Source organism: Mobula birostris, chromosome 9 (assembly GCF_030028105.1).
Source record: "Mobula birostris isolate sMobBir1 chromosome 9, sMobBir1.hap1, whole genome shotgun sequence".
In the NCBI taxonomy this organism is placed as follows: Eukaryota; Metazoa; Chordata; class Chondrichthyes; order Myliobatiformes; family Myliobatidae; genus Mobula; species Mobula birostris.
In genome coordinates this window covers 83,915,800-83,930,140 of record NC_092378.1, presented here as the reverse complement: position 1 = coordinate 83,930,140, position 14,341 = coordinate 83,915,800, and the positions used below count along the sequence as shown (strand labels likewise).

The following is a 14,341-nucleotide window of genomic DNA, read 5'->3' as shown; positions in this document are numbered from 1 at the left end:
GTAACAGGGACTGTGTCCCAGTACTGACTGTGTATGTGTAACAGGGACTGTGTCCCAGTACTGACTGAGTATGTGTAACAGGGACTGTGTCCCAGTACTGACAGTATTGGTATAATCAGAGACTGTGTCCCATGTCTGAGAGTGTAAGTGTAAAAAGCACAGTCACAGTTGTGACATTTTAGTGCAACAGGGACTGTGTTGCAGTTCTGATTGTGATTGTGTAACCAGACTGTGTATTTTTAACAGGGATTGTGTAAAAGTACTGTGTATGTTTAACAGGGATTGCATCCCAGTACTGTCTTTGTATGTGTAACAGGGACTATCCCAGTTCTGACAGTGTATGTGTAACAGGGACTGTGTGTTCCAGTACTGACTGTGTATATGTAATAGGGATTCTGTCGCAGTACTGACTCTGTATGTGTAACAGAGACTGTGTACCAGTAGTGTATGTGTATGTGTAACAGGTACTGTGTCCCAGTGCTGTCTGTGTATGTGTAACAAGGTCTGTGTCCCAGTACTGACTGTGTATGTGTAACAGTATGTGTGTCCCAGTACTGACTGTGTATGTGTAACAGAGACTGTGTTCCTATTGTGACTGTGTATGTGTAACAGTATGTGTGTCCCTGTACTGAGTTTGTATGAGTAACAGGGACTCTATTCCAGGACTGACTGCTTATTTGTAATGGGGACTGTGCATCCTAGTGCTGACTGTGTATGTGTAACAGGTATTGTGTGTCCCACTACTGAGTGTGTATAACAGTGACTGTGTCCCAATAATGGCTGTGTATGTGTAACAGGGATTGTGTCCCAGTACTGACTATGAATGTGTAATGGAATGTGTTCAAGTACTGAATGTGGGTGTAACAGGGACTGTGCCCCAGTCTTGACTGTGTATGTGTAACCAGTTGACTGCTGAATATTATTTTTTTATTTTTAAAACTGCACTCTTTTTATGCTAAAATAATTGGCTGTGCCTTTAAGAGAAAACTGTTGTTGTTATGCACATGTGGAGTAGAAAGTTAGATGTTCGAGGTAGACTAACATTGAGTGCAGGGAGCTGTTTTCCACAGGGTTGTTGGTCGTATGCTGAGGAAGGTGAATAATATTTGGTAACATCCATGTAAATTTGTTTATACTTGTTTGTGAATCTAGTATAATGCTGATTTGCCAAGTTTTACTTTTGGATGCTTTAGATTTTCGCAAGTAAGATATTGGTCTATTAGGTTAGTTTTCCTAGTAATTTAACTACAGGGCAATATATTATAAAGGTTTATTTTTGTCATACTTCCTTGTTTCATGACTGAATGTGAGTAATGTGCATGTGTTCATCTCTGTTCATGTGGTGTGAATGAGGAGAATTTGTTTCAGGGTCAATCGTCTGTGCAAAAGTGAGTATACGTCGTAGTGAAGATGAGGTGTATTTATTGATATTTTCATGTCGTGTATAACATACAGGTTTGGTGGAATTTGAATGTTGCTGTATTGTTTTTTAGAATTCCCACTACCGTATTGGTTTATATATTTGAATTTACTGGATACGTAAACTAGTTGATCAAAATTCAGCTGAGATTGTAACAGCAGGAACTGTATTTTTTTGTTTTTATTTTGATATCCTCTTTCTGCCTTAGAACATCTCAACAGACTCAAATTTATTTGTGATCCTGAGTGTATTTTTCCCAGGCTACATCTGTGTAGCAGCAAATGTGTGTGTCGCAGGGACTATGTGTAACAGGATGTATTGTGCCTCATTACTAACTGCGTGTAACAAACAGAGTCTCTGCATAGACTGTGTTAGAGGGACTGTCTGTCAGTTTACATCAAATTAAATGCACTATTTTAACATTGCAAGACTACGTGTTTCAGATGCTTTTTCGAGCAGCTGTTTATTGTGTTGGTTTTAGCTGACAGCTGATTGGATTGTAACCATCATTCCATATTCTACTCCTGGGATTGGTGGATCCAAGACCACCTCTGAACAGATTCTCTCTGCATCAGGTCCCTGTGAATCTTATATAAAATTCCTTCCCATTTACAGTTGGTTGACCTTAATATACATGTGGTTCATTATAATTATTTATTGCATTTCACACTGATAATCTTTTAGGCAATCCCTGGTAGTTTGTTTTCTTTCCCTCCTGTCACTGTTTAAAAAATTACAGACAGTGGCACTATCGATTGCTGTCAGGAAAATGGTATATTTTGCATGTAGTCAATGAAGTCTCCTCATGTTTTTCAGATCGGTATAAAACATACAAACTGTCAACTGGTTCCAATGTTCAATTTCTGATAGCTGATTGGATTGTAAGCTCCACTCTACATATCCCTTCTGGCATTAGTGGATCCAGGACCTCTCCCCAACAGGTTCTCTTTGCATCTTGAGCTCTGGATGTGAAAAACAGCAGCAGATCAAATTTATTTCCAAGATCACCCTTTCTCCAGGCTAATGTACTACAGTAGTTTTTAAAAGTGAAACCAACTTTGTTCTTGTGTAACACTTTTACACTTGTGTAAACTCTGTGTAACACGTTTTTTCCAGTACATTCTTGTTCTAAAATGTGTGTTCCATTAGGTACCTTCAAAGGAGTCTGCAAAATAATTGATCATTTCCCTGAGGATGCAGACTATGAACAAGACACAGCGGAGTATTTGCTGCGTAAGTGTACTGAGACAGTTTCACACAGTTTGAATAGTTTTATTGCAAAGGGAATGTTAACTTTAAAGGCATAACGTATTCCTCCGAACTGACTATTCAGTATATCTAACCTTTGTACTTAATGCATTGTTTAAGAAAAGGCTCAGAAAAGTCACAATATGCAAAGACTACCCCCGAAGGGTCTTGGCCCGAAATGTCGACTGTACTCTTTTCCTAGATGCTGCCTGGCCTGCTGAGTTCCTCCAGCACTTTGTGTGTGTTGCTCTGATTTTCCTGAGTCAGTTCACTGCATTTTAGCAACAGTATGATCTATCACCCATTTTTTCAGATTATTCTAAGTATTCATCAACAATATCTGTTTTAAAAAGTGGCTTTTTTGCTAGATTGTTCTTATTTAAATGTGGGTCCTCTGTAATCTTGTGGATGACACCAAGATTGGGAGTGTGGTGGATGGTGAGGAAGACTGAAAGCCTGCAATGGGTTCTGAACCAGCTAGGAAAATGGGCTGGAAAATAGCAGGTGGAATTTAATGTGGACATACGTGAGGTGTTGCACTTCAGGAGAACAAACCAAGATTGGGCTTACATGGTGAGTGGTAGGGCACAGAGGAGTGTAGTAGAATAGGGGAATACAGATTCATTATTCTTGAAAGTGGCATCACAGGTAGATAGGATTGTAAAGAGCACGTTTGAAACATTGGTCTTCATAAATCAAAGGAGTTGGGGTATTCTGGTCTGAAGTTCCATAAGAGCTGGTGAGGCCAAACTTAAAGTATTGTGTGCAACTTTGGTCAGAGAGATATAAATATGATTGAAAGAGCACAGAGAAAACTTACAAGGATGTTGCCAGGACTGGAGGACCTGAGTTATAGGGGAAGGTTAAATAGGTTAGGACTTCATTGCCTAGAGTGTAGAAGAATAACAGATGATTTGATAGAGATATACACATTTCTGAGTGGTATACACAGAGTAAATGCAAGAAGGCTTTTTCCCCAGAGCTTGGGTGAGACTAGAATGAGAGAGCATGGGTTAAAGGTGAAGTGTTTAAATAGATAGATAGATATACTTTATTAATCCCGAGGGAAATTTGGTTTCGTTACAGCCACACCAACCAAGAATAGAGCGTAAATATAACAATAGAAAACCCCCCAACAATCAAACAACAAAATGCAAACTATGCCAGATGGAAAATAAGTGCAGGACCAGTCTATTGGCTCAGGGTGTCTGACCCTCCACAGGAGGAGCTGCACGCTCGATGGCCACAGGCAGGAACGACCTCCCGTGCCGCCAAGTGTTGTATCATGGTGGAATGTAGCTGAAGTCCAACAGTAAAAAGTTCAACATCCAGTCTGCAAACACGTTCCTCGATCGTAATATGCCCCGGATTGCACCATCCGTTGTTAACCAGATCAGTAAGCACTCAACTCCTTTACGCTTACCACTCTCAGTGCACTTCCGGTCAGGCGGAACGGTGTTACCCACCGAACTCCTCTTCTCCAAAAGTCTCTGTCGTCTTGACCCGGTCCTCTTTCCTCGGCTTTGTGATCCCCCTCTGTGTGTTTTCCTCTGGATTTCAGCAGGGTTGTCCGCCACTCTGTTCGCTAAACCGGAATACAAAATGCGACCTTGCTTCTGTCCCGCGTGTCAGGATATAACCATTTCCAGCGCGAAAGAAAACCTAAATAAAACTCTCTCTACCAGCATGTTAGAGAGGGTGCAACTTCGACGTGTTATCGTGAGAAAAAAATACAAAAACTAACATAAATTAAAAAGTAAGAAGAAGAAAGTAAGAATAGATTGGAACGGCTGTACCAGGCTGCATGCACAACCGGCGCATGCGCACTAACACGAACAGGGGAACTGGGGAGAACATAAGGGGGAATGCCTTCGCTCAGAGTGTGGTGAGAGTGTGGAATGAATTGACAGCGGGAGTGGTTGATGTAGGTTCAGTTTCAAGGTTTAAGAGAAGTTGGGATAGGTAGATGGATGGAAGGCTATGGCAGAGGTGCAGGTCGATGACACTAGGCAGATTATTATTTCAGCATGGACTGGTTTTGCTGAATGAGCTGTTTCGGTGCTGTAGTGTTCTATGACTATGAATCTGGCCGAGTAATGTGCTAATTAATACTCTATCTTTACTCTTACTAGTCTGACATTTTATGTGCTCCAATAAGGCACTTCTTAAGCTTCTTCCCTTCCCAATTACTTATGGCTGATATTGCAAAGGTCTGTTGACCACAGAAACCTACAGCTCCGAGAAGTCAATAATTAATTTAGAGAATCATCTTGGCTTTGTTCCAGGCAAGTTATGTTTTACTAACTTCATTGAGATTCCAGAGCAGGTCGATGGGATTAAGCAGAACAATAGTTGGGCATGGATGTTGATTGCAGTACTGCGCTGACGCAACAGAAGCATTCCAGCGCAGGCCCAGTGAAGAGCTTTAAAAACCTAGTCTCTATAAAAGAGAGGTACCATCTCGCAGATTGGTCATCGTGGGAGCGGTCAGCGGTGGAGTAGTCAGATTAGTAAGGCTTTGGCTCAACAGGGCTTCAGTGAGAACAGGTGGAGGCAAAGTAAATAGATAAGTTCATTCCTTATTTCTTTTTTTTCCTTATTTAACTCTTGAGAGAATAGGGGCTATGTCTGCAGGGCCAGTGTTCTGTTCTGGGTGTCAGATGTAGGATTTCCAGGAGACTTCCAGCCTCCCAGATGGCCATATCTGCACCAGGTGCATCGAGATACAGCTCCTTAGAGACCGTGTTAGGGAACTGGAGCTGCAGCTCAATGACCTTTGGCTTGTTCAGTAAAGTGAGGCAGTGATAGACAGGAGCTACAGGCGGTAGTCACCCCAAGGCTACAGGACACAGATGAATGGGTGACTGTCAGGAGAAGGAAGGGAGAACATCAGATAGTGGAGAGACCTCCTGTGGCCGTCCCTCTCAACAGTAAGTACTCCATTTAAAGTACTGTTAGGAGGGGACAGCCTACCTGGGAGAAGCAATGACAGCCATGCCTATGGCACTGAGTCTGGCCCTGTGGCTCAGAAGCTAGGGAACTAAAGAGGATGGCAACAGTAATAAGGAAATCTGTAGTCAGTGAGACAGGTAGGAATTCTGTGAACACGAAGAGGAAATGTGGATAGTAGTTTGCCTCCCAGGTGGCAGGGTCTATGATGTTTCTAAACACGTCCACAATATCCTGAAGTGGGAAGGTGAACAACCAGAAGTCGTGGTACTTATTGGTACCAACAACATAGGTTAAAAAAAAGGGAGGACATCCTGAAAACAGACTACGGGGAGTTAGGAAGGAAGTTGAAAAGCAGGATGTCAAAGGTAGTAATCTCAGGGTTGCTGCCTTTGCTACGCAGCAGTGAGGATAGGAATAGAATAAGGCAGCAGATAAATGCGTGGCTGGAGGATTGGAGCAGGGGTCAGTGATTCAAATTTCTGGATCATTGGAACCTCTTCTGGGGCAAGTGTAACCTGTACAAAAGGGATAGGTTGCCCTTGAATCCAAAGGAGAACAATATTCTTGCGGGCGGGTTTGCTCGAGCTGTTGGGAGTGGTTTAACCTAAAATGGCAGGGGGATGGGAACCAGTATGATATAACTGGGGATGATCCAGCAGGTTTACAAGTAAATGAAGGGTGTAACATGAATGTAACGAAGGACAAGCCAATGATTGGGTACAATGCAGACAAAGCAAAGAGTTAGATTGTTCCACAGAGGCAAAATTCAAAAGGGTGGAGAATGCAGGACTGAAGGTGTTATATTTAAATGTGCATAGCATTCGGAATAAGGTGGACAAACTTGTGGTGCAGTTAGAGATTAGTCAGTATGACATTGTGGGCATCATTGAGTCGTGGCTGAAAGAGGGCCATAGTTGGGATGTACATTGTGTAGAAAGGATAGGCAGGAAGGCATAGGCAGTGGTGTGGCTCTGTTGGTAAGAGACGAAATTACATCTTTAGAGAAAGGTGACATGGGGTCAGAGAATTTTGAATCTTTGCGGGTGGGTTAAGAAATTGCAAGCGTAAAAAAACCATGATGGAAATCATACATAGGCCTCCAAATAGCAAAGGTGTGGGGCTGAAATTGCAAAGGGAGCGGGAAAACGCATGTAATAAGGGTAATGACACAACTGTAATGAGGGATTTCAATATGCAAGGGGATGGGGAAGATCAGGTTGGTATCGGATTGCAAGAGAGGGAATTTGTTGAATGCTTATGAGATGGCTTTTTAGAGCAGCTTGTGCTTGAGCCTAATCAGGGAAAGGCTATCTTAGATTGGGTGTTGTGAAAAAAACCCAGATTTTATTAAGGAGCTTAAGGTAAAGGAACCCTTAAGAGGCAGTGATCATAATATGATTAAATTCATACTGCAGTTTGAGAGGGAGAAGCACAAGTCACAGGTATCAGTATTACAATGGAATAAAGGGAATTACAGAGGCATGAGAGAGGAGCTTGCGCAGGTGGATTGGAGGAGGATACCGGCAGGGATTATGGCAGAACAGAGATGGCAGACATTTCTGACAATAGTTCAACTCTCTTAAGGACTGCATAAAAGCCAGGGAAAGGGAATATAAGGTAGCAAAAGTAAGTGGGAAGTTGGATAGTTGGGAAACTTTTAAAATTCAACAAAAGGCAAATAAAAAAGCTATAAGAAGAGAAAAGATGAAATATGAGGACAGACTAGCCAAAAATACAAAGTAGGATACCAAAAATATTTTCAGTTATATAAAGAGTAAAAGGCAGGTGAGAGTTGATATTGGTCCACTGGAAAATGATGCTGATGAGGTAGTAATGGAGGACAAAGAAATGGCAGATGAACTTAATGGTCTTTACTGTGGAAGACACTAGCAGTGTGGCTGATGTCCGTGAGTGTCAGGAAGTAGGAGTGAGTGCCATTGTTATTACAAAGGGAATAAGTGCCAGGCAAACTCAAAGGTCTGAAGGTGGATAAGTCACCTAGACCAGATGGACTACATCCCAGAGCCCTGAGAGAGGTTTCTGAAGACATAACGGATGCATTGGTCATAATCTTTCAAGAATCACTTGATTCTGGCATGGTCCCGATGGACTGGAAGAATTCAAATGTCACTTCACTCTTTAAGAAGGGAGGAAGGCAAAAGAAGGGAAGTTATACACCTACACTTCGGTGGTTGGGAAAGTGTTGGAGTCTATTATTAAGGATGAGGTTTCGGGGTACTTGGAGACCAATGATAAAATAAGTCAAAGTCAGCATGGTTTCTGCCAAGGGAAATCTTACTTGACAGATCTGTCAGAGTTCTTCAAGGAAGTAACAAGCAGGGTGGACAAAGGAGAGGCAGTGGATGTCATTTACTTGGATTTTCAGAAGGCTTTTGATAAGGTGCCTCACATGAGGCTGCTTAACAAGATAAAATCCTATGGCATTACAGGGAAGTTACCGGCATGGATAGAGGAATGGCTGACAGGCAGGAGGCAGCAAGTGGGAATAAAGGGGGCCTTTTCTGGTTGGTTGCTAGTGACTAGTGCTGTTCCTCAGGGACTGCTGTATTGGGACCACTACTTTTCACATTCTTTGTTAATGATTTGAATAATGGAATTGATGGTTTTGTGGCAAAGTTTACAGATGATATGAAGATAGGTGCAGAGGTAGGTAGCACTGAGGAAGCAAGGTGATTGCAGCAGAACTGGCAAAAACAGGGCTGATGGAATACAGTTTTGGGAAATTTATGATAATGCATTTGGGTGAAAGGAACAGTAGTGTGGATTATTATCTAAATGGGGAGAAGGTTCAAACATCAAAGGTATAGAGGGACTTAGGAGTCTTTGTGCAAGACTTCCAGAAGGTTAATTTCTACGTTAAGTCTGTGGTAAAGAAAGCAAATTTAATCTATGAAATCTATGCCTCTTTTCATCACTATCTTCAAAATGCTTTCCCACTGAGGGACCTGACACCTGACCAGGTTCATCTCCCAACACCAGATCAAGTACAGCCTCTCCTCTAGTTGGCTTATCTTCATATTGTGTCAAGAAACCTTCCTGAACACATCCAACAAACTCCACCCCATCTAAACCCTTTGCACTAAGGAGATGTCAATCAATATCAGGAAAGTTAAAATCACCCATCACAACAACCCTATTATTATTGCACCGTTCTAGAATCTGACTCCCTATCTGCTCTTCGATGTCTCTTTTACTATTGGGGTGGCCTATAAAAAAACACCCAGTAGAGTTATTACCCCCTTCCTGTTTGACTTCCACACATGACTTCCTCTTTTTCTGCACCCGTGATACTATCCCTGATTAACATTGTGGGCTGAAAGGACTGTAATGCGCTGTAGATTTCTGTTTCTATAAGGCTGATCTAGAAATTCATAGTCTTTAACATTCAAGACAATTGGGCAAATTAGATCCAAAATTGATTTGGTGATAGGAAGCAGAGTGTGTTGGTGGAGGGTGTGATTTGGTGATAGGAGGCTGTGTGTGTTGCTGGAGGGTGTGATTTGGTGATAGAGGGTGTGATTTGGTGATAGGAGGCCGAGTGTGATGGTGGAGGGTGTGATTTGGTAATAGGAGGCCGAGTGTGTTGGTGGAGGGTGTGATTTGGTGATAGGAGGCCGAGTGTGTTGGTGGAGGGTGTGATTTGGTGATAGGCCGAGTGTGATGGTGGAGGGTGTGATTTGGTGATAGGCTGAGTGTGATGGTGGAGAGTATGATTTAGTGATAGGAGGCCAAGTGTGATGGTGGAGGGTGTGTTTGTGATTGTGATTGGTAGATTCCTGTGGCCAGTGGTGGACTCAGCTGATTTGAGTAATTCATACTTACAAGATGCTGACATTTTTTGATCAAACTCTCAATTTCACTTGTCAGCTAGGGCAGTGGTCCCCAACACAAAGCATGTGCTACCGGACCACGAGGAAACGATATGAGTCAGCTGCACCTTCCCTCATTCCCTGTCACGCACTGTTGAACTTGAACATAGGGTTGCCAACTGTCCTGTATGTGGTAAACCATGTATATATGTTGTAACTCGGTTACCTGTGTGGCTCCTCCCACAGAGTCCTGTATAAGGGTGTTCGTCTTGCCCCTCCCCCTCAGTCCGGGGGCAGACACTCACTGTGGAGGTTGTATTGTACAGCGAATAAAAGCCTTTCAGTATTTTTACCAAACCTCAGTCTTTTGGAGTAATTGAAGGTGCTTCACTGTATTAGCCGGGACATCCCGTATATTGAGCTAAATTGGTTTGTCCCATATGGGACCGCCCTTGTCCCATATTTCCCCCCGCTAAGGTAGAGCGTTCCTATGAAACCTTTCATGTCGAAATAGCATAAAGCGAAAAAGCAATTACCATTAATTTATATGGGAAAAATTTTTGAGCATTCCCAGACCCAAAAAATAATCTACCAAATAACACATAAAAGCTAAAATAACACTAACATATAGTAAAAGCAGGAATGATATGATAAATACACAGCCTATATAAAGTAGAAATAATGTATGTACAGTGTAGTCGGGAAGATTAAGGCAAAACCGATCTGTGGGAAAAAAAATCGGCACGTGCACGCATGCGCATGTCACATGCGCACGTCATGCATGCGCACACAGGTGCCCACACAAGGCTTCATGGTCATGGTAGTCTTTCTCGGGGTAAACACAAGTGTTCTGTATTTGACTGCTACTTTTGTCCCTTATTTGGGAGTGAGAAAGTTGGCAACCCTAACTGTAAAAGACATGTTGAGGTGAATGTAACCCTACTTGAACACCCCCTCTCCCCCCCGGTCGGCCGGTCCGCAAGAATATTGTCAATATTAAACCGGTCCGCGGTGCAAAAATGACTCAGGACCTCTGAGCTAAGGTACCCGGAACCTGCTGCCCTTACCTTTTATCCCTACAGGAACACCTTGAACCTGAATTTTCCCTATTTCACCTTTAAAAGAATTCCACTTCCCAAATGTAAGTTAACTTACAAATTAGCATTTTAGCTTTATTTGTCACTGAACATTAAAATATAAACGTGCAGTGAAATGTGTCTTTTATGTCAATGACCAATGTTCTCTTTTGTAACTTCAAAACATTAAATTAATTCAAGTAAACTCACTGTAGTCTGCAAATGTAAGACAGGTATAACCGAGTTTCCATTAAGCAATGTGAGCACGTATCATGTGGTAGCGTATGCAATAAACATATTTATACATATAATCTGTAATTAATTATTAAAATCGACAAGAATACTTAAACATATATATATATACACACACATACACATACAGGATCACTCAAATATTGAAATGTTAAATACACAACACTCCTCCCAGCTTAGCTATAAACTCAACAGAGAATGTATCAACCATATGCACAGTACACCATATAATTTTTAAATTGCTCCATTCAGGCTTAAAGATTCAAGTGGAGGTGTTTTTACTCTAATGGGATAACATGAGGGATAACTTGATGAGAGGGATCACTGTTTGGTAGGTGAGACTTGCAGCTGTCAAACAATTTCAGGTTCTCGGGTCCCCTTGGTGGTTGTTGGAGTTGACTGAGAATGCAGGAAGTGGCTCTGATAGCAGTAGCCACCTTTCTTCTCTATGAGTTGACTCTGCTGTTCCTAACTGATTGATGTGTCATCTCCAATTTATATCAGACTCAATCTCCACTGTATAGGAGAGTGGTCTGGTTCTGTCCTGATCATTCTGAGTACCTACTTTTGATCACCTGTGTAGTCCCTCACCAGGAGTGTTTGTCCAGGAGTGAAACATCAAATGTCCTCGTTTGAGGAGCCCGCAGTTTGTCTCAGCTGTTTGTCCTGCGTACTCCTTCTGAGATTGGGTTTGAGGAGATCCAAGCGTAAACACAAGGGACAATGCAGGAACAGCATAGCTGGTGAGTTGTTGTTTGTGGAGTGTGCTGCATTGCGATATGCAAGGAAGAAATTGACAAGTTTCTGGTTCAGTATTAGTGTAGTGTGTTCTGTGCTCACTGTGTGTTCTTTGGAGACAAACCTTTCTGTCAAGCTGGGTGGTATGGTGCAGATGCAATATGCCTTTTTCCAGTTACTTTTAGGAATGATTGAAACTGTTCTGCCACAAACTCTGGTCCATTATCACTGACTAAGTGTTCTGGAACACCAGTCCTTACGAAGCTAGATCAACAGTATGTGAGGTTGTTGGGAACACTTCTGGCCACTTTGTAGCTGCATCCACTACCACCAAAAAATTTGTGCCCATCAGTGATCCAGCAAAATCTACGTGAATCCTCTGGCCAGGGAAATGCAGAGCATTCCAGGGATGGAGAGGCGTGGCTCTTGGCATCTTCTGGACGTGTTGGCATCCCATACAGAGCATGGTAAACTGCTCGATCTGCTGATCTATCCCAGAACACCGGACAAAGCTTGGAGCCAACGCTTTCATTTTGACCATGCCTAGATGACCGGACTGTAGCTACTCCAACACTTTAGTTCTCAGCTTGGATGGTACAGTAACTCTCATTCCCCACATAAGGCAACTCCCCACCGAGGAGAAGTTGATCTGAGTACTGGTAAAATCGGGTAACTGGGATTTCTGCTGTATATTTCAGTTGTTTTAGGTGGATGGGTAGACCTGAGACAGTGGGGGGTCTTTTCTGGTTTCCTTTTGGATCATCTTTGCCACAAAAGAGAGACTTACAATTTGCGTTAGGGAGAATATGCCGAGGAGTACCATTTTTAGTATGTTTTTCCAGTACATACTTCCTTTTCCAACAGCAGCATTCCCATGATTAGTGGTCTTCTTGAATTAAATTTTGTACTTGTGTCATCCAAGAAACAGAGCCCATCTCTTCATTTGTGCTGCTGCTGTTAGTGCAGCAACCTTCTATGGATTGAAAATGGACACCAGTGGTGGTTGATCGGTAATGAGGCTAAACGCTTTCCCATACAAGTACTGATTGAAATGTTTTACTCCCCAAACCAGACACAAAACCTCTGTCAATCTGTGCGTAATTTTTCTCTGCAGTGGTAAGGGAACATGATGCAAAGGCTATGGAGTGTTCACTTCCATCACTCATAAGATGTGAGATGACTGCACCTATACCATAAGGTGAGGTGTCACAGGCGAACTTCACTGGACATTGTGGATCATAATGTGTGAACACAGTGTCAGACATTGTCATTTCCTTTGCCTTTTGGAATGCGACCTCACACTGCTTTGTCCATTGCCATTTCTTCCCGATCTGCAGTAATGAGCTCAAAGGGTGGAGCACAGTAGCCAGGTTTGGCAGGAACTTGTTATAGTTGTTAACAAATCCTAAAAAGGACTGCAACAGCGACAAGTTCTTTGCCCTTGAGGCATCCTCCACTGCTTTATTTTTCTCTGCACAAATTTGTGTAATCCTTGTGTGTCAATTGTGTGAACGCAGTAAAGGATTCACACCTCTTGCATCGTGCTCTGAGCCCATAATCTTCCAATCTTTTTAACAATGTCCTCAGGTTTTGGAGATGTTCCTTGTCATCCTAACTGGTAACAGTGATGTCATCCAGGTAATACTGAGTGCCTGGGCAGCCTTGCAGCCCCGGTCTATAGCTTTCTGCCGGAGTGCAGGTGCAGATGCTATTCCAAGGATAAGCCTGTTATAGTGATAAAGCTTTTTGTGATTGTTTATAGTGAGAAACACTTTGGACTCTTCTTCCATCTCCATTTGTAGGTAGGCCTCAGCTAAGTCCACTTTCCTTTAGAAGGATTTGCAAAGATATCCTCTATCCTGGGCAGAGGGTATTGATCTATTTTCAGTACTTGGTTGATGCTGACTTTAAAATCACCACAGATTCTGACAGACCCATTCTTCTTGGTTACTGGGACCACTGGCGTTGCTCATGGGCTCCAGTCAACCTTGGAAAGAATTTCTTCAGCCTCCATGCGATTTAGCTCACCAGCTGCTTTATCACGGATGGTGTAAGGAACCAGACAAGCTTTGCACAACTTGGGTATGGTATTTTCCCTTGATATGTTTGAGCTTTCCAGTGCCATCCTTGAAAACTGCCCTAGCATCATACAGTGTCTTTCTTAATTCACATTCATATAGTTTCATTTCAGGGGATGTGGCATGCAAATTGTGAATTATTTTCCCATCAAGTTCTAGTTGTCTCAGCCAATCACAACTCCACAATGCTGGCCCTCCTGTTTTTACCACATACAAACTCTATGTGGCTTGTTGGTTGTTGTATTTCGGTTACAGACATTCAAACTAAAAAAGGGCACAGCGAGGAATGGCAAGTGAGGAAAAACTCAGCCCGGCACATGCAGAAACTCACCCCAGCACAGTATGTTTTAAAAAAAAAAAGCGAAGTGATATGTATTCTTCAGAAGGGAAGACATGAATGAGTATTAAAAACAAGTCAGAACCCAGGAGAGTTCATGGGTTCATAAAGACTGAGTACCAGATGATAATATTCATTAAAAAAAAAGAGCAGAAATGGCTGGCTGTGTTTTCAAAATTGATATATTCGATTATACAAAGGATAACTGGAGTATGTACACTGAGCTAATTGAACAGTATTTTGAAGCAAATTAAACAGCCAATGAGAATATGGCTAACACGAAAATATGTCAGGGGTAAGTTTTTTACACCGAGAGTGGTGAGAGCATGGAATGGGCTACTGGCGATTGTGGTGAAAGCAGATATAATAGGGTCTTTTAAGAGGCTCCTGAATAGGTAAATTGAGCTTAG

The 14,341-nt window shown here is 42.3% G+C and overlaps 1 protein-coding gene across 3 annotated transcripts in view; it reads left to right on the top strand.

The window, feature by feature from the left end:
- LOC140202855 (voltage-dependent calcium channel gamma-3 subunit-like) overlaps positions 1-14,341 on the top strand; it is an 89,321-nt gene that overhangs the window by 35,615 nt on the left and 39,365 nt on the right. For 2 of the 3 annotated variants that reach the window (XM_072268321.1, XM_072268320.1), the window contains exon 2: positions 2,570-2,653. The exons of the other annotated variant lie outside the window; for it this stretch is intronic. In XM_072268321.1, the coding sequence (XP_072124422.1) occupies positions 2,570-2,653 (84 nt within the window). The remainder of the gene's footprint in view (positions 1-2,569; positions 2,654-14,341) is intronic. 3 annotated transcript variants of the gene reach the window in all.